Raw genomic sequence first — 20,641 nt, forward strand, 5'->3', positions numbered from 1 at the left:
CATAGAAGCCCATGCATGCTGGTATGCAACTCGGGCCACACAATTTTAAAAACTGGGAACTTTATTTAACACGTCACATAATGTACAAAATCACAACAGGAAGAGGCAGGCCAAAACTGCAACTGTACACACAACCCCCCAATGGCAGAGGTCAAAGGTCAGGCTGATCCTCTGGAGGGGGTGGGAGGTCGACAATCAGCTCATCAAGTGTCAGCAGGAAATCATCCAACTCAGTCCCATGGTCCTCTGCACACACACAAATAGCATCTAAAGTTGATATTGAATCTGTGTGTGGGGTGGGGGAGCAGGTGTGTGTGTGGGTGTGTACCTGTGTGGAAGGGGGCCAGAGGCTCACAAGGCTCCAAGGTGAGGTCATCAGTATCTGGAATCACAGGTTGCCATGGCAGTCGTGGTACTCCAGCGAGTGGAAGAGCATTCAGGTACACAACGCCGTCCGCCAGGCCGTACTGCTCAAACTCTACACACACACAAATCACATAAACCATCTCACACACACTTTGAGCACACAGCTAAGATGCACACAAACACACAGAAATGTAGGGGAACACTTAATGTCACCGCACACACACACCGTCAGGTCTGTAGGGGAACATGCTCTCCATGTCCGGCTCTTCATCTTCTACGTGCTGCGGAGCCTCCCTCTCACGACAACGCTGGAAGGAAAAAAAAAAATGTATGTCCGTATGATTTACTGAAGTATTTTCTAATGAACAATGCGCAAGGCAGCACTATTTTCTTTGTGGTATAGCCATTTCAAAACTACAAAAGTTACACATTGTGTGGAGGGGGTTGATTGCAAGAGGGTGGATAGGTTTCTTACTGATGACATAATACTGTGACAGACCAATTTTAAATTCAATCTCACTTAAAGAGCACATGCCTCATGGTGCTTTACAGAGTGTTAAAACATTCAGAGAGCCCATGAGTGACAGGGGCGAGGAACAACTCCCTAGAATTGGATATACATATAGGAAGAAACTTCGAGCAGATCCACAACTCAAGGGTCTAACTCAGGGGTCTCCAACCTTTTTGGGAGAGGGCTACCTGAAGACCCGAAATCATATGGAGGGCTACTCATTTGAAACAAACAGACCCTTACCCCTTTTTTGCGAGGGTAGTCCTCCTAAATATTAGGCCTATGCGATTTTTACTTTTAAATCATCAATATTTTGTAGACCTATAAGTCTTCATATAGCCTATTAAGCAACTATTTTCATCTGATTCTTCAATACTTTAATATCAATATGCAACGCTACCAACATTTTTGTTCAGTTGTGTTCATTTCAAAGTTTGCATGGGGAATCTAATTGCGCAATTAATAATTTAGGTTACAATTTTTACCCAATTTATATCCACCATTATGAATTCAGGGGTTGTTTAAGTTGTGATTTCAGTGGACAATTCGGTTTTAACATTTCAATAGTAATCGCCCACACCATAACATATGAAGGCGCCTTTAAAGTTATTGCACACCTGAAATCTCTCCATGATCTGACAAAAAAGGTAATACACAGTCCTGCTCAGTCATGCAGCGCTATTATACGGCAGTAGCCTATGGAGGAGAAAAGGCCTATGAGCTAAAGCAATTGTTTTTCAGTCCTTGAATAATCATGCAAGAATTGTATTTGACGAACATGGAATGGCCTCAGAACTTTTGCAAAGATATGCTTCCAATGGCTACACCAGACGAGCAAGTTCCCCCCCCCCCTTACTGTCTATGCGTGCGAGCAGCGTGTGCGCTCCACTTCCGTTGTTGTTTAAAGATTGAATGGGAAACGGATGCGGAGCCAAAGGCTACAATTTAACGCAACTACAATTTGTAAGGTATCGCCTTTAATGTTAGAGATGTATGGCTATACATACATTCTTAAAATGGTTCTGGTCAAGAGTTAAATATCTATTGAAAACTTCACAATGGAGCGCATTCTTAGAGCGTGATCTGCAGGTGACCTGTTGGCTATTTTTAGAAGGTGCGCTGGGGGCGCCTCATAGTCGTCCCGCGGGCTACCTGGTGCCCGTGGGCACCGTGTTGGAGACCACTGGTCTAACCCATCTGCCTAGGGTCAGTTACAGGGCAGTAAGGGCTGTATACATGATAAATGAATAAGTTAGTTAGGTGTAGAGAATAGAACATGGTGTTTAAAGCCACCCGAGGTATGTAACAAAGAGGTAGGGTGGTAACATATCCAGTATGATAATGCATGAATCCCATTTAGTGTCAGAAAGTTCAAATAGTCTAGTGTAGGGAATGAATTGTCCATAGGGATTAGGAGTTGTCGTAGGGCAAGTAGTGGGTCTTTAGGTTGCACGGGCCAGGAGTCCGGGTAAGGAGACAGCAACAGGCGATGGTAGGGCAGTCATAGGAATGGGACAAACCAATGTCCAGTATACAGTAGAACACCCGTTGGTCAGAGCTGTGCACCACTGTACATCTTTCTGTTCATCCTGACATTCCCATCTGTCCGGTCACATATATTAATATGCTAGACAGACTGACTGACTGCTAGTTCAACACTTTTGCATGTAATGACAAGCGATTAAGTTTTTGTTTAAAAAAATATGAAATTACTAGATACTTACTTGGCTATTAGTAATTATGCAGGCCACAGACTGAATTATTAACATATAAACTTAATATGAATTACAAAATATATGAATTTATTGAAACATATGACATGATTCCATCTCTTTAGGGAGCTGTCTTTTTTTGGCAGTTCTACAAAAGGTTACACTGCTTTGTGAATTACCCCAGTCAAAGCATTTACACAAATAAAGTAGGCCTAATTTGATTTTCTGTAATCCTTACTATTTACCTTTACTTATCCTTTTTAATAAGCATCAAGATGATCAGTGATTTGAGTCTTACTAACCTTAATTGCCCTCAATTTAAAAAAAATAAAAAAGCAACTATTTTTGCAATTGTCACTTCCTCCCGCAATTTCTCCGCAAGAAACGGCTAGACACCGCAACTTCCATCGCAATTTCTTAGAAAAGTTGTCGCGAAATCAGCCATTGTAGGTCGCAACAATTTCAAAAAATCCTTGCGAAATCCTGGAGGGACTGTACAGTGGCGTGCTCTTTTGGTTCTAAAGACAATATAAAGTCATACTATACATGTTTGTTTACAGTGGCGCTCTTTTCTTAAAATTACGTATTGCTTACCAGGTGAGAGTCCCTCTGAAGGCGCACATTTGGGGTGTGTGTGGCCTTCAGGGAGCTGAGTGTGTTTGGGGTGTGTGTAGCCTTCTTCAGGAAGCCAAGCGCAGGACGCGGCAGGGGTGTGAAGGGCGTGCATGGCGTCTTGAACACCCGGTCTGCCTGGAGCTCTGCAACAGGAAGATACACACCAGTCAGACACAAACACTCCCCCTCCCCAGCCTGACGCACAACAGGAAGATACACACTAGTCAGTCCCACACACACTCTCCCTCCCCAGGCTGACACACAGATGCAACACAGTGCGCTCACCAGGTGCAGACTTCAGTCGCAGGCGGTCCTTGGCGGGAGGCAGCCCCAGCCCCAAGTTCTCCTGATCAACAAACAGCAGCGTGCTCATCTCTGCACCCACAAAAACAATTATAGAATCCACTGACTGCAGAAAGTGTACAACACAGAATGTAAAGTTGAAAACTAATAAACTATGCAGACATATTACACTGCATTACAAATAATCATATTTAATCTGCATCTCCCAGATTTACCACCCTTACTGTGACCAGCTGATAGTGTTAGAGTTGATTACAAACCACTAGTTGTGAAATTAGACATTACTTTCAAAAAGCAATGCAGTTTCTGTAGTAGACATTGTATACTCCTGTTGATGGTAGCGATTAGGTCCTAACGTTACTTCCTAAGAACTTGACTGGAAATGTCAAACATTTTCTTGACAAATCCACAACATGGCTGTGATACGGGAAATATTAAGATTTTAAATGTTTAAAATCCATAAAATCGTCCAATCTGTCTGCCCCGGATTCAGTCTAACGTTAGAGAAGTCTGCTGCTCTTGGTATTGCCAACGTCACGTTAAAGTTACATGCTTAATTGTATGATCATCAGGCAGAGTGTAACTTAAAGTGAGCAACATTAAACAACTGGAACCTTTCCATATATGGAAAACAATATTGCTCAGATTACGTTTTGAGTGTTTCTTTTCGTGGAAAAAATGTGCAACCATTAACATCATGCTATAAACCTTGACATTATTGAATAACGTATTCGCCACGAATTTATACATTTGAGAGAGGGATAGCAGTTAGAAACCATGGGCATATTCTGCCCCACTAGTCAAGAGTCTTGAGGAAGAGACCGGTTACACGAGGTCAAATAAAAGTAGGCTACTTAACGTCTTTGTTCGTATGATAGCATCGCATCAGTGGCAAACAACATTCCACTAACTTAACTTTAACATTACATGGGTAAAAACGTCAACGTTGTTTAGTGAACGTTAGCTGCATAATAAAGTACACACAAACTTTACTCGAACTGGGCCAACATCGGCTCTAGTTCACCAAATACATGGTGGCTTGTTTTGAAGTTACGAATATAATCAAACCAACTGGCACTTGCTAACGTAAATCGGCCTGTAAATCGACATGACATGGCAAACTATTATGATAACGTTAACGTAAGCTATGTGTACCATTTGCGGCTTACCTTAACCTGACAAACACTGTAGTAAAACGAAAACTCCAACGTATTCAGAAGACTATACCTTTATAGTCACGTCCGATTGGATTCACCTTATATTTCTGAGGATGACTTCCACCGCCACCTTCGACATCTACAAATGCAGCATCGCTGTTATTCCGCGACGCGTTTTTAAAAAGCAACGAACTTCCTGATTGGGTTATAACTTGTCATATGGCACGTCATGTGATCCACTCAATTCGGGCCATCTCATATAATTTCATTTCATGCCTTAGCCAATAATTAACATTTTAATTAACAATTAACTTATTCATCCGTTATGTGATGTAACTCTGTAGCCTTACACAAACTCTGCCATAAACTCGGACACTGTCCTATTTATCGAACTCCTGTTCCGAGCATATGTCTATCCGAGCATATATCTATGGTGCCGAGCGTGCAGAGCGGGCATGTGGTCTGCCACGCCACCCCGTGGACAAAATATGAACTGTCTTTGATGAGATGCATTGCAAAGTCAAAAGTGCAGTGGTACGTGTTGGCAGAGCCCGTCTATGAGGCTGTTTGCCTATTGGCCACTGCCTGTCTGTCTAGGTGTTGGGGCGCATACAGATTTGGGAGGCTCTGCCTGGGTGGTGTGGTGTCACTGTGCCATCACCGAGGCGAGGGCGGTGGGTCTCATCTTGTTACCAGAGAGGAAATTACTTTTAATTAACTCCGCTTTAACCCCCCCTGGTTAGCTACTTTGTTGATACCGCGCGCGGCACGAGCAGATGCACCATCTCAGAACGCCAAACTGACACAGGAACATTTTAACAGAAACTAATTTCACAGAGCAACATTTCAGCCAGACTGTCTGTTCATTACATCGACATAGACTACGTTTATGGTAAGAACATATTATTCTTGAATTTCTCCTTGAGGATCAATAAAGTATCTATCTATCTATCTATCTGGTATTTGCTAGAGAAATTGAAAACGTTAGCTATTTCCGATGAATTTTTACGAATCTAAGTACTAGACGGAGCTAACGTTAACCATAATGTTAAGGTAGAAGCTAGCTGCTAGCGATAACGTCAGCTGCATGGTTAACGTATATGTATCCATAACTGTTAACTTTACCTTGTGGGCTGGCTGGGCAGCGTAAATCAATTCATTTTTGCATTTTAAAATGTATTTTCAATAATAAGCTAAAGTAATTAACGTGACAATGACGTTAAACTAAAGAGATAACGTTAACAGTTAAGTGAGCTTTAAAGAACTTGCTAACGTTAACTTAGCTAGTTCTAGAGATTTGCCACACCAGCCATTTAACAGTTGATTTAATGTTAGGAAACAGAAACGTTAAGTTAAGTTCACATCGGCTAGCTACTCTTAAAACCCAATTTTACTGACTATGGTTAAAACGTACGCAGAGGTTAAATAGTTTACACTAGTTTCAATTTTCAGATGACAGACTCAGGTTCGGAACTGCTGATGAACTACGGTCAGGAGACATTACAGTTGAACAAGGAGTTGGAGCAAATGGTAGAGACCATGGAGAATATATCAGGTAGATAGCTAAGGACATCTGGCTAACCAGTTAAATTTAGCTAAAATATACAGTCATCTTTATGGCGAGTGTTCTTGTAGAATGTCTACCTAAAGTGTGTGTGTGTGTGTGTGTGCGCGCGCAGTGCAGCTTAGTTGGATGGCGTATGACATGGTGGTGCTGCGCACAGACCCAGGCCACGCCCAGGCTCTCCGTCAGCTGAAAGAGGCGCATGACCTCTGTGAGGCAGTCGTGCGCACCCAGCCCGCCACCACCACCACCACCACAATATAGCCCTGCACTGGAGGACTAACACCACCACCACACTGTAGCCCTGCGCTGGAGGACTAACACCACCTCCACACTGTAGCCCTGCACTGGAGGACTAACACCACCACCACCACACTGTAGCCCTGCACTGGAGGACTAACACCACCACCTCCACACTGTACCACCACACTGTAGCCCTGTACTGGAGGACTAACAACACCACTACCACCACCACCACACTGTAGCCCTGCAGTGGAGGACTGAGCTGGTGATGTGCTGCACTCCGCTGCCCCGTCTGTAGTCCTGCTGTCGGTCTGCACAGGGGTTCAGCCCCAGGGCACAGTGCTGTTCATTAATAAAGTGTTTAATGACACTCTGTTCATTAATAAAGTGTTTAATGACACTCTGTTCATTAATTTAAGCAATAAGCCCTGAGAGGCTGTAGGTTCCTCTGATTTCACAACAGCTAAGGGGCGTTGTTAGGCACGACGCGCTAGTGGAGTAAAACCCCTGTTGTGAAATCAGTGGAACCTACGGACTCGAATGGCTTATTGCTTTTCTAAAACTTACTATAAAGTAAAGGCACAGCAACAAGAACAATTTATTAATAGATAATAATTCTTCCGCCAAGAAATATTTTTCCTCTATCTAAATGGTTGCCAAGCAACGTCAAGATGCAGCTACTCCCAACTTTTCTATCAAGTTATGGTAGCGCAGTAATATAGAACGAAATGCGGTCAAGGTGTATGTTTATGCTGTATTTTACAACGGCATCGAACGTGATTCAGCCAATCACAATCAAGGACCAGAACTATCAGTTTTAGAAAAAGTGTTTAATCGCTCAACCACATGCTTGTCTTAGGCCCATCACACACAAAACACTCGCCTGGTTATTCATAGTGCTCAGCCACATGTGGTTCCCTCAGGCAGGGCTGTGGCAAACAGTTTTAAACTGGTGGAGGGCACAATTAGCCAGAATGCTCCCAACTATCCAAAACATGATAAAATAGTACAGCTATCTGTAGTCATGTCTAGACAGGAGGGAAGCACTGATTAGACAACTACAGCTGATATGTAGTCATGTTTAGCAATGTGGAATGAAATTGTGGGTGGGTGGGTGGCATTATGGAGTTGTATAGCTCTAATGGAAATGTGTGTGTGTGTAGATGCAGGCAACAAGTGTGTGTTCCGGTGACAGGGAGTGTGAGGCTTTGCAGCAGTTTTCAGCACGACTGGACTCCATTTCAGCTGAGCTGGATCACCTGATAGGTGTGTGCTGCTTTCACTCACACATGCACAATTACACACACAATCACACACACGCACAATCACACACACAATCACACGCACAAACACACACGCACAAACACACTGTGGATCATCTGATAGGTTTGTGCTCCTCTCACACACACAGACACAATCTCACACACAGACAATCATATGTGCTCTGGATCCACCACTACAGGGTTCCCACAGGTCATGGAATTTCTGGAATATCATGACATTTTGGAAAGTGCATTCCAGACATGGAATGTCAGGGATTTTAGCAGTAAGGAAGTAGCAGTTTAAAATGTACTTTCTGAGATACATTAATGCAAATATATTTCCATGCAGAATTGGTTTATATCTGGTTATCACTGGTCAAGCGTTACTGCTTTATACACAAAGGCGTCTGCTAAATCCCATAAACAGATACATAGATATGCATTTTCTATGGGGAACCCTGCTGCTAGATTCCTCAGTTTGGCTCCCTTTATTCTCAAGATAATAAATACCTCATTAGAAAGATATATTTCTAACTGCTTTTAAAACCGCTGTCATAAAACCTTTACTTAAAAAGTCAAATTTAGACCATACTCACCTGAGTAGTTACAGGCCTATATCAAACCTACCTTTCCTAAGCAGAGTACTTGAAAAGACTTTGTAATCAACTTCATACCTTCCTCAATGAAAACTGTATTCTCAAAAAATTCCAGTCAGGTTTTAGATCAGATCACAGCACAGAAACGGCCCTAGTAAAAATAATGAATGATCTCAATTTAATTTAATATCACTTACAGAGTGCCAAAACATTGCACATGTCTCATGGCGCTTTACAGAGTGTTAAACAATTAGAGAAGGCCCATGAGTAACAAGAGGAGGAAAAACTCCCTACAATTGGAGATACATGTAGGAAATAACCTCGAGCAGATCCACGACTCAAGGGCCTAACCCATCTGCCTAGGGTCAGTACAAAACAGTAAGGTCTGTTTACATAATACATTAATAAGTTAGTTAGATGTAGAGAAAAGAACATGGTGTTTAAAGCCACCTGAGGTGTATGTTACATAGAGGTGGGATGGTTACATATCCAGTATGATAATGCATAAACATTATTTAGTGTCAGAAAGTTCAAGTAGTGTAGGAAATGAATTGTCCAAGGGGATTAGGAGTTGTCATAGGGCAAGTAGTGGGTCGTTAGGCTGCACGGGCCAGGAATCCGGGCAGGGGGACAGCAATAAGCGATGATAGAGCAGCCGTAGGAATGGGACTTCAGGTGAGATGAGTGAGATGAGGGCCAAACACAAGGATGACTGGTGATGGTATACCTCACAAGTGAGGTAAGGAGGAAGAGAGAGAGAGAGATATAGCAGTGTTTCCCATACATTGACTAATCTGTGGCGGGGTGCCGTGAAATCAAAATCGGCCACCACAGATTAATATTCTATGTTTAATTTAATTTAATTGAAATTAAATATAAGATCAAATCCTTGCATTGCCATTGAGCTGCGCATTTCAAGTCTTTCCTTACCCCGCCCCGCTCTCTCTCTCGTAGCCCGCTGCCCCTTCTCTGCATGTGTATTTAACAAAATATTCACGATTGTTAAGGATTGTTGTTGCCACATAGAAGCATAGAAGACGTCTGGCTAAATTGCTAATAAATCCGCTTAGCATCGTGACCATGCTGCGCAAATTTGTTCAAAACTGCTGCATTGAAGTTAATATGGAGTTATGGAGCCATAGTAGGCTACATCATACCTGTCAACACTCCCGTTTTTCCCGGGTTTCTCCCGTATTTCAAGGTCATCTCCCAGCACCCTCCCGTTTTGTTATTTCTCCCGGAAAACTCCCGTAATTTGCATGGCCATCAAACTTAATTTTAAAATCATTGATCCATTCAGGTTGCCAGATTGTGTATGAAATACACCCTACACATACACGATCACTTAGTTTCAATTTCAACCGTTTTGTCATAGGCTAAAACCTGGCAACCCAAAACCCAAATAAGGAAGCAGGTGCCGACTGCGCAGCCTGAGTCTCGTCGTAAGCATAGGGAGGGAAAGTGAAAACCAGCGCCCCAAGTGGTTGCGTTCCTATCGAAGAGCAGCTCCAATGTTAAGTCCCATAGACCTATTTTTAAAAAAATATTGTGAAGCCAAATCAGCGATGTTATCCACCAAAAATATTTTTCAGTGTCTATACAGTAATAATTTTATAACTGTGAAAATGTCAGACCCTATTTTGCCTTATTTTAAAAAATCGAAATTGCTAATTTTGTTTCATAAACGAACTACAAAAGAAGTCACGTGACTTTACCCTTCGACGTTGTTTATTAGCCTGGTTAGCATTAACACTTAACACTTACTGCCAGCTCTTCATGTAAGTAGAAGCACAACACCAGTTATCTAGACATAAAGGTTATCACCACGCGGTTTATATCACGTTCCGTTATTACAAAAATATGTTAAGCCAGTTAAGCAAATTGCCGTATTGATCAGTTAGAGATTAAGCGCCCAAACCTGTGACGTCACATGCAACTGTAGTTCATTATCACCATGTTACGACAAAAACTCAAAACAATTCAACTGATCCTAAAAATAAGGTATGGCCACTTGAAGCAATAGAGGTGACCCCAGTGCCTAACATATGGAAGGCATTAAATTAAGATCCCAATGTGCACCGAGATATCCATCCACTCCGCTAAACTCTAGGAACGCAACCACTAGATGGCGATGAGATTACTTTCCCTCCCTATTGGTCGTAAGCAAGCGGGCTAGTTAAATGGCCTACTCCAGAACTAGCTGTTGTGAAATTGTTGGGAATTTATTTAATTGATTGACACATCACATAAACTGTTATTGAGTGCTGTTGATACACTGAACTCGTGCCCTCGGAACCAAATCTGACAGCAAGCAGCTTTGGAGTTTTGGAAGTAGGCTGCAGGCAGGCAGCTGGTGGATACATAACTGGCATGCGTAAGGTAATGGTAAGGTAAAAGCAATGACCGAAATGCAGTGTTTAAACACGTGTATGAAACGTATTAACTATGCAAACACAGATCCGGTATAAACACTGACCCCCCCCCCCCAAAAAAAAAAAAATCTCCCGTTTTTGGAAAGCTAAATGTTGACAGGTATGGGCTACATTGAGGAGACTAAACTAAGTAAAGTTATGCAATCAAGCAGTATCTCAAAGCTAACGTTAGAATACTGTTTGGATGTCGAATTTAGCATGCTTAGCCTACTTACAGCTGCTTGTCAATTTCGTTGAAGGGCTCATTTTATTGACTCTTGACACTGAATGTTTGCAAAATCCCGATGTAAATGGGAAAAGTGTTTTCCAAAATTCAAAAGTGCTTGTCCCAAGGAGAAGTACGAACCTTTATTTTAACTACTAAAAAACGTTATGAATTGCATCCACACATCAGCAGCCTTTTAACTGTGTTAGGCTACTCAGGAACGTCTTAAAGTGACCCCCCCCCCCCCCCCTTGTCCAAGTCAGCTACCGCCACAAATTGAATCCAATTCTGTGGGAAACACTGGATATAGAGTGGGTTAGTATTACTAAAAATCAAAATTAATATCAATAAGTATATCATTGGTACTATAGTGTTATATAGTGAAAATAGGCAGAGTGAGAGTTGAGAGAGAGAGGGGGAAGGGGAGAGTATAAGTATATATACACTTTTGCTCCCGTGAGGGAAATTTGGTCTCTGCAGTTATCCCAACCCGTGAATTAGTGAAACACACTCAGCACACAGTGAATACACAGTGAGGTGAAGCACACACTAATCCCGACGCAGTGAGCTGCCTGCTACAGCGGTGCTCGGGAGCAGTGAGGGTTTAGGTGCCTTGCGTTCCTACTGGTCAGGGTTCGAACCGGCAACCCTCCGGTTACATGTACGAAGCGCTAACCAGTAGGCCACGGCTGCCCCTAGAAGAGGGGTTGTACAGCACGACACTTAAGTCCATAACATAGTGCTGTCATGGACTTATGTGTCATGCTGTACAACCCATAACTAACTATGGGAGGCACTAAAGAGGTATGGTTTAAGTCTAGACTTAGCCAGTGTAGAGATGCTAGGATGGGGGAAATATGTTCATATGTTTTGGTCCTAGTGAGTGTGCGAGCAGCTGCATTTTGTATAAGCTGTAAGCTCTTTAGAAAGGTATTATTGCAGCCAGCGTATAGAGCATTGCAATAGTCTATCCTTGAGGTGACAAAAGCATGGATTAATTTCTCGCATCTGGTAAGGATTTCTCGGCATCGGTAAGGATAAGGACTTCCTTATGTTAATTCCTTCCTTCCTAATGTTCCTTAAATGGTAAAATGAAGTTTTGGTCATCTGTTTTATGTGATTATTTAGTGATAGGTCCTGGTCAATTATAACTCCTAGGTTTTTAAAGCAACACCAAAAAACGTTTCTTCTGTCGCACGCACGCTATTTGTTTATCCAGCAATGGCTTTGCAAATAACAATGTCCATAGACAAGGTAGAATATGTTGCATGATTTTGTGAAAGTACGATGTATTGCGACATCATGCAAGTCAAATTTGTAGTTTCTTATGTCTCATTCCATCGAACTACAGATCCGCTACCCGATCTGGCAAACTTCTAGGCTAGCAAACTTACATAGTGCGGTTATAGCCAATAGAGGGCCGCGAAGCGAATGCAGAAGTGCCGTTCACCCTGTTACGAGTTGATGAACCACAGAAACAATTTTGGAAACATTATTTTAAGGTACAAAAAACTCTTTGGTGTTGCTTTAACACTTGTGGATATGGTCATTGGAAGATCACTATATGTAGCCAGTGATGAGGATAGGATATCCCTCATCTTTTTAGGACCTAAAACCATGACCTCTGTTTTATCTGAGTTCAAAAGCAGGAAATTATTCATCATCCATGTCTTTATATCTCTTATGTGTCAAGTTTGGCTAACGGAGTTAATACATCAGGTTTTATGGAGAGGTATAGTTGTGTATCATATGCATAAGAATGGAAATTAATGCCATGTTTCCTAATTTCAGAGCATATAAAGAAAGCATATAAAGAGAAAATAACAAGGGCCCTAGTACCTTGAGGCACTCCATATTTTACCATAGTCTGGGTAGATGGTTTATTATGGACCTGTACAAATTGTCAACGGTTAGAAAGGTATGATCTAAACCAAGCGAGTGCTGAGTCTATGATACCTATCAAACTTTCTGTCAGGATTCGTAAAAAGTTCGGACCCAAGTGCAGAGTTAGTTCGAAAGTTTATTTAACAGAAGAAAACAACTCCAACAAAAAACCTCCCGTCATACGGGGAAAACTGAACAAAGGCAGACCCTCGGTCACAAAACTGAAAAAAAGGGCAAAAGGCTGACAAACCAGAAGCACAGTCCAAAGAGTTATCCACAGGCAGTCCAAGGTCAGGTCCGAGAAGCAGTCCAAAAGGCACAGACAGGCAGATAATCCAAAATAGCAGGCAGAATCCGAAAGACAGGTCACAGGCAGAATTCAAACAGGCGGGTAGACAGAAACAGGTAGAGTCCAACAGAGGCTTGAAAGTGCTCAGACAAAATGCTGGGACAATCTGACAAACTAGGGCTGACACACACAGAATAAGCAGCAAACAACACTGGCACCACGTATTCAAACACACCCGCACTTGCTGAATCTCTCCACGGACCGCCCCACACACCCAGCACACCCCCCTAAGTAAGCTTGGGAACGCGGTAATAGGAATCGCAGGCGGCCGAGGCCTTAAAGAGACACCCCACATTCGTACCAACATACACAGTGGAAAATAAGTACATTTCACAGGTATACATATTAATATCATTCATCATTAACCTTATATGTAAACAATGCAATATGATCAGTGCAACAATAAGCTTTTCATGTGTTAAAGGAACACTTAAATTAATGTGACGGTGTCACACAACTGTGAGACAGTCGTAATCACCCAATATAATAGGCCATAAGGTGAACCCTGTTATCGTTTCATCCCGCTCCACAGTCTGGCATCTACACAATCTTTAGATCATAAAAAAGAACGAGTCGTGCTTAGCTACCAACAAAAAGTTCATAGCTGAAATTCCAGTCGATTGTCGATGCGTCTATGTTTTATGCAGAACTAGTGTCTTCAGAGCGTAATAGGTTTTCGTTCGAGAGTGGTGGCACGGTTCGACACGTGATCGTTCTACACCAATGAGGCAGCTGCTTATTATGACCGCCGCTAGCGAAGCGGTCATATAGGGATTGTCAAAGTTTTTTTTTTTTTTTTTTTTTTTTCCCCGTCATCTACTTCCTGAAATTTTGGTCAACGATACCCGGGGCACCGAAACACCGGGGCACATGAAATTTGGTGGGTATGTAGCCCCACTAGACTTTTACGGAAAAATTTCGTTTGGTCCCCGGGGGCCACTCCCCCTCCGCGCTGGGCCCCCCGAAACCCAAAAAATGCAGTTTTTCCTAAATAACTACCTGAACCGTGGCACCGAGGATGAAGACATTTTTATGGTATGTTGGTCTCAAGGGCCCACATCAACCTAGCCCATAATCACTCATTTGTGATTTGCACCCCCCCCGGTAAAAAATGAAAATGCAATATCATTCTGCTTTAATCGCCCCTCTCTTCAGTAAAGACGTTCAGAACTGCACCAAATTTTATGTGTATGATTAACCTGACATTCTCTGGGGGTATGCCAAGTTTCGTAGAATTTCATCCATGGGGGGGTCTAAAAAATTAAGTTATGTGTACATTTAGTGACTGTACACTCATTGGCCTGTAGATGGTGGTGCACACATATACACATGCACACACACACACAGGCACCCACATACTATCAGTATTAGAACGGTCGATACATAATTACAAATTCAGTAGGATTAAAAGAAAGCCAAAATAAATATTCATCATCATCATGGCTGCATTTCCAGTATTGGCGATAAGTAGTCGTTTGTCCACTAGATGGCGCATCGTTGCAGTGAGACGTAATTTTGTTGGAAGTTAATCTAAAGTGGGTTGGAAAGACACTAAGCTTCCTACAAGGACAAGACTGTAGGCTACAGTAGTTTACCGCAGAGAATGTCTAAGGGTAGGATGATTTCTGCATGACATGTAATTCCCATTTCCTCTTGAAGCCGAAATAAATCTGAGAATGTTTATCGGACATGCTTGTTTTTTACTGCAGGTAGGCTACGTTAATCCTATCAATAGCAGAACGTAGGTAAAATAATGTTACCATTAGCATGGTTGAGTGATGGAGGCCAATTTGATTATTGATGTATTTGTAGAAAACATAAATGCGTTTATAGGCTACCAAGCAAATCGATAACAGCACTAATTGTATCTTTCGACTGTCATCTCATTTGCTTATGACATTAACCTAGGCTACTAACAGGAGCTAAGTGAGTTAGCCACAACACGTTCGCTACGTGATGTTTTTTTAATGGAAAATATATAGGCTACCTGAAAGATAACCTGTCTATGATGCACCCTAAACACCGGGCTGGGACATTTCAGCTCATGGTCTCAAAAAGCATCTGAGTCAACGTTCATTCCCAAACACCCATATAGGCTACTTCAATCCTCTATTTTCAAAGGTGATTCAAGTAAGGAAGAGCATGGCTCAAAGTAAAGTAACTGAAACTACATAAATTCGTCAAAGTGAATAATTTGTGTCAACTCGCCGCAATGTAGATTTATTAACGCACCCGTGATGATCTACATCTCCATTTAAACCAGATGTTTTAGAGCGCACGTTGAGATGTATTCAGGGCAGGGCTGTACCTACACATATTTGTTGCACGTGCTACAAAAATCATTCTTTGCGATGGATGATTTAGTACCAACGTTACACCGGTCAGATACAGTTTTGCCTATGGATATTCCGTGAGACTGAGGCGCTTTTTGTTTGTTCGAAGTGCGTGTTTAGGGTGTGAGAGGGGAGTCGATGTGCTTTGATTCCAGCTTGGTAGTTGTAGTCTATGCGATTAAAAAACACGTGTGTGTGAAGTATCCAAACAATGATAACGCTTTCATTATGGCTGCTTTAGCCACAGACCTTGAGCTACTGTACAGTGGGATGGGTTCCATTTAGAAGTGTCCACTTCATTCGCCCTTTCCGTGATTCACAGCTACGTGAAATGTATTACTACTGATATGCAACTATTAACTTTTCGCCAAGAGGTGGCAGCTTGATACTGTAAGGTGTAAGCCATTGGTTCCAACGGAGATTTTATTTGGGTCGCCAGCATAGCCTAGTGACAATTTGTGTTGTGTAATAGGCCTAGCATAGGGCCTACCTTATATAGCTTATAGTTTGTTAACAGTCACGGTTTTGTCATAACTCCCTGTATGGATTTTTGCATTTAGAATAGCTCTAAAACCGGGGGGCGAACACGTCGCAGGGGGGGCGCCAGTGCGTGGATATCTCAATCGCAAAATTAAACAATATTTCTATCGGGCGCCTACCATGGACTAGGCTGGGTGAAAATCAAAAGATTGAGCTTAACCATGGACCTCATCATGGTTGCAAAATGCAAGGGAACATGAATCAGCGTATTATTTGCACAAACAATAACGGACAGTAGCTCTTCAACTTTGCCCGTTAAAATGTGTATGAACAGTCTCGCAACGCATTTCATGAAGGCCCTTTTGGACATGTCAGTTATTTGCACCACTGGGTAAAACGGCATTTTGTCTTAGACTACTGGTATTTAATTTGTGCATTGACAATAAAGCTGAATATCATTTGAACTAGATGACTAAACTTATGCATATGTAGAAGAAGAAACATTCACAAAAATCCATGACATGACCTCTCTTCTTGATAGCTGTTGAAAACTGCATGGAACTGACAGGGATTGTTTTGTTTAATAATAAATAAATAAATACATTATGCTGCTACCTTCTGCTTTACCCAAATACAATGTAGCCTACAGGTGTACCTTTCATCAGTCCAGTTGCAATGGATGGACTGTGATGAACTGCCCTACTTGTGATTGTTTAGAGATTTTAAAGGTTTTATAACAATGTTACAGATTTTTTGGCCCAGAAACAAATCTATTCACCTTTGCAGCTATACATTTCAATGATATAGGATGGCCCGCCAGGCTACCAGTAGGCTACTTTGTGTGCGGAATGTGTGCAAACACACATTCCAAACAAGCATACACAAACGTTTCAAGAGTGGGGGATGGAGAAGAAGATGGAGACAAATTCATTAATATGATTTATTTTCGCGGAATGGATGTGCAGGACTGAGCGGCGGTCATATTTTGTACCGCTACGCGGTACATCTAGTTGTCAACAGAATGGCAAGATGGCAGCTCCCATGGTTAGATTCAACGTTACCGATAGTTACCGGAAAACACCCGAACATCCTCAAAAGTGGGCTAAATGGATTCTAAACAGTGCTGTATACATAGCCGCGTCCAAGAAGAACAATGAGGCAAATATACGATAATGTTATGTTTTACGTTAAGTCATTTATAACAAGTTTCAAATACCTGGGAGTAGCCTACACCTTAGGCTACTGTCGAACATGACTGTGAACACCCAGCACACACTGAAGAAATCAAGACTGTACTTCCTACGTCAGCTGAGGAAGCTCAAAGTATCAGCACCCATCAGCTGTGGAGTGTCCTGACAGCATCATCACTTGGTATGTGAACTGTACAGCCCGTGATTGCAGTGCTGCACCACCAGAGCACAGCTCCCTAGCCTACTCTGCAGGAGTCCTACAAGGCAAGACTACGTAAAAGTCGTAAAAACATAAAAGGAGCCAAAGTACTGTAAAGGACTCCTCACATCCTGACCATGGACTTTTCAAAACACTGAGGTCAGGCAAATGTCTCTGCTGCTACAAGACCAGAACAGAGAAACTGAAGAGGAGCTTCTTTCCTCAAGCATTCTGTATCCTGCACTCACAATGACTATAAACTGCAAACACTTTTTTCCACACTTGCACATGGACTGTACATACACACCTTTATACTCTCTTGCCATTTATAAAAAACATTTCTTGATCTTTCTTTCTTCACACTCACATAGAAAAAGCTTAACACCAAAACAAATGTACTACATGCTTTACGTCAGTATTTCTATGTATGTGACAAATAATCATTAGGCTATCAATAAAAGGCAGTAATTGAATTTATATCAATAAAAGGCAGTTTGTTTACCTGCTGTTAATGTTTCGGCCTTAGATAGAGGATCCCTTTGACACTTGCCTGCTCGGTTGATAAGCCTTTCCTTCTTCTTGCATATTATGCAAATGGGAGGAAGTACGGGGCCAGAGCCTGCGATTGGCAGTCCTGACCGGGATCGCAGTTTCTTGCTTGGACTGCAGCCAGACGTCGACGGAATGGCCTCGTCTTCCGTACCTTGTTGCGGTCTTTCTCGTGCAAGCCGTCGATCCACCTTTGAGATGGCGTTTTTGTCCGTGAATCTCCTGTAGCATGTATGATGGAAGCCGGCATCTGCTGGAATACTGTCAAACTCCACCTCCAAACAGTGTCTGAAGTTGGCAGCCACATCCCGACACTCCCCCTCCAACTCCAGCCACTTTTGCAGGCTTGTCCGGTAGGTGTTCCATCTTGTAGCGGTAAAATGGTTGACCTCCTCATGCTTCACCGAAGCAATGTGCATGTAGCAATGTCTACATTTCGATTTATTACCACAATCAGGTGCATTTTCTTCATCATCTGTGCTGCTTGAGGAAGTCATGGTGGCTGCCATCTTGCCATTCTGTTGACAAAATGCAGCTACCTTATTGGTGTAGCATGATCACGTGTCGAGCCATGCCACCACTTACGACCAAAATGCTATTACGCTCTGAAGACACTAGTTCTACATAAAACATAGACGCATCGACAATCGACTGGAATTTCAGTGACGAACTTTTTTTTGGTAGCTAAGCACGACTCGTTCTTTTTTATGATCTAAAGATTGTGTAGATGCCAGACTGTGGAGTGGGATTCATTTTCTGAAAGACTTTTCGTGGTTCACCTTACGGCCTATAAGTATTTTTTCTGTTTGGCCAGCTAAAGTGGATTAATCCTTATTCTTCTAGATTTGAGTGCAGCATTCAACACCATTGATCATAACATTTTAATTCACCGCCTTGCGAAGCGGATAGGTCTCTGATAATATTCTAAACTGGTTTCAAACCTACATTACTGGCAAAGATTTTTATGTTAGTCTAGGAGATCATGTGTCTGTAAAACATGACTTGCCTTTCGGTGTGGCCCAGGGGAGCTGCATTGGTCCCCTGCTCTTTTCCCTATATATGCTTCCATTAGAAAACATCATAAGTCAGCATAATGTAAACTTCCACAGCTATGCAGATGATACCCAATTATATATTTCTGTGAAGCCAACTAACCCAGATGGCCTTTGCTCCCTTATCGCATGCTTAGCCTCCATTAATCAGTTCAATTTTTTTTAAGTTAAATCATGATAAAACAGAGGTACTTTTGGTTGGACCAAAATTAAAGCAAGATGTCGTTCTTAGTAATCTTGGGAACCTGGCACACCAGGTCAGAGCACATCACCCATGTTTTAGCTGAAATGCACTGGCTCCCTGTTTCCTATAGAATTGATTTTAGGTTCTGTTAATTCAGTAGAAACTAGCCAATGACAGTGCAAACCGGACTCCTGGTCTGACCAACCAACTTCTCCTCTGACGGCCAGAGTTGCTCTGTCCTGCTATTTTACATCATGTTGCTTTGTTTGGGCAGAAAGCGACAAAACCTTTACATTGGCATTTGGTGTGTGATTTAAATATGTCTCTCTCTCTCTCTCTTTCTGTGTGTGTGTTTGTAGTCCAGACGGAGTTCTTGGTGTGTGACATGAGTCTGTGCTTCACCCATCCTGAGGTGTGGATGCTGATTAGGCCTGAGGACACAGCTGATGCCGTACATGACCAAGCCCTGTAATATACACACATACACAAACACACACATACACGTACGCACACACACACGCACGCACACATGCACGCACGCACGCACACACACACACACATGCACGCGCGCGCACACACACACACACACACACACACACACAGAGGATAACTCACAAACACTCGGATGATCTCTTAACACACACACTCACACACACACACAGGATGTGTTTTGGACAGTTGAACTATCCTGTTGGTCGGCATGCTGAAGCTGATGCTGAAAGACAATAAAAATATACAATAGGTTCCACAGCTCTGAGTACTACTTGGGCCTTACATATGTCAACTATATCACAAGGGCTTACATTGTCCCCAGGGCAACTTTGGGTTAAGTGCATTGCTCAAGGGCACAACGGTGGAAGTTGGGAATTGACCGTTTGCAAAAGCCACGCCCCCTAGTTATTGTTACTACGCTCGTCAAACTCAGACCGGAGTTGTCTAGAAATTCAGTGGTAGCTGTTAAGACTGTCTGTAAAAGTTACAGCACAAGAGGCTCTTTTAGAGAGCCACGGACCTAAATTAATTTACAATCATTTACAATCCGTTGAAAGACTGCAGTATGACATGGAGACACATGTATAAAAATTCATATCTAGCTTTGTTGGGTGACAAGCTTAAACGGGAGGCGAGTGTGATTCACTGATATTAATTATTAGCTGTGCTAGACAGACTTGCATGCATGTTACAAGGACACTGGGCCATGTCCATAGACAGTAAAAGAAATGTCATGTAAGGAACATGGTGCTGCTAAAAAACGGAAACATAGCCTACATTGCAGAGCCACTTCAACTTTATTATTTTATGGTGAATAAATCTTACACTACTGTGCACAGCCCCATGCTTCTCTGACGTGACGAAGCTAGCACGTTATTAGCAGCGGTTAGCTAACTATGCTAACGTTAGTTATATACAAGTCTCCTCCAAGTGACAATCATTTTATACACAATGCTGGCAATG

General features: G+C 42.3%; 1 protein-coding gene and 1 long non-coding RNA gene across 2 annotated transcripts; one reads left to right on the forward strand and one right to left on the reverse strand.

Moving 5' to 3' along the window:
- Positions 1–34: 34 nt before the first annotated feature.
- On the reverse strand, positions 35–4,813 carry pttg1 (PTTG1 regulator of sister chromatid separation, securin). The gene is made up of 6 exons (XM_076288125.1): positions 4,735–4,813; positions 3,490–3,579; positions 3,184–3,347; positions 593–674; positions 329–478; positions 35–246 (listed from the first exon to the last, which is right to left on the reverse strand). Exons 2-6 carry the CDS (start codon positions 3,575–3,577, stop codon positions 152–154), a joined length of 579 nt encoding a protein of 192 aa, XP_076144240.1. The 5' UTR covers positions 3,578–3,579; positions 4,735–4,813; the 3' UTR covers positions 35–151.
- A 459-nt stretch (positions 4,814–5,272) lies between these two features.
- Positions 5,273–19,936, forward strand: LOC143126212 (uncharacterized). The gene is made up of 3 exons (XR_012987409.1): positions 5,273–5,556; positions 7,635–7,737; positions 19,546–19,936. It is a non-coding gene; the product is annotated as an uncharacterized LOC143126212 (long non-coding RNA).
- The last annotated feature ends 705 nt before the right edge of the window (positions 19,937–20,641 follow it).

This window comes from Alosa pseudoharengus, unplaced genomic scaffold, assembly GCF_046254945.1.
Source record: "Alosa pseudoharengus isolate Yale_2024_CS ecotype anadromous, Long Island Sound unplaced genomic scaffold, YU_APseudo_1.1 YU_APseudo_1.1_scf_16, whole genome shotgun sequence".
NCBI classification, from domain to species: Eukaryota; Metazoa; Chordata; class Actinopteri; order Clupeiformes; family Clupeidae; genus Alosa; species Alosa pseudoharengus.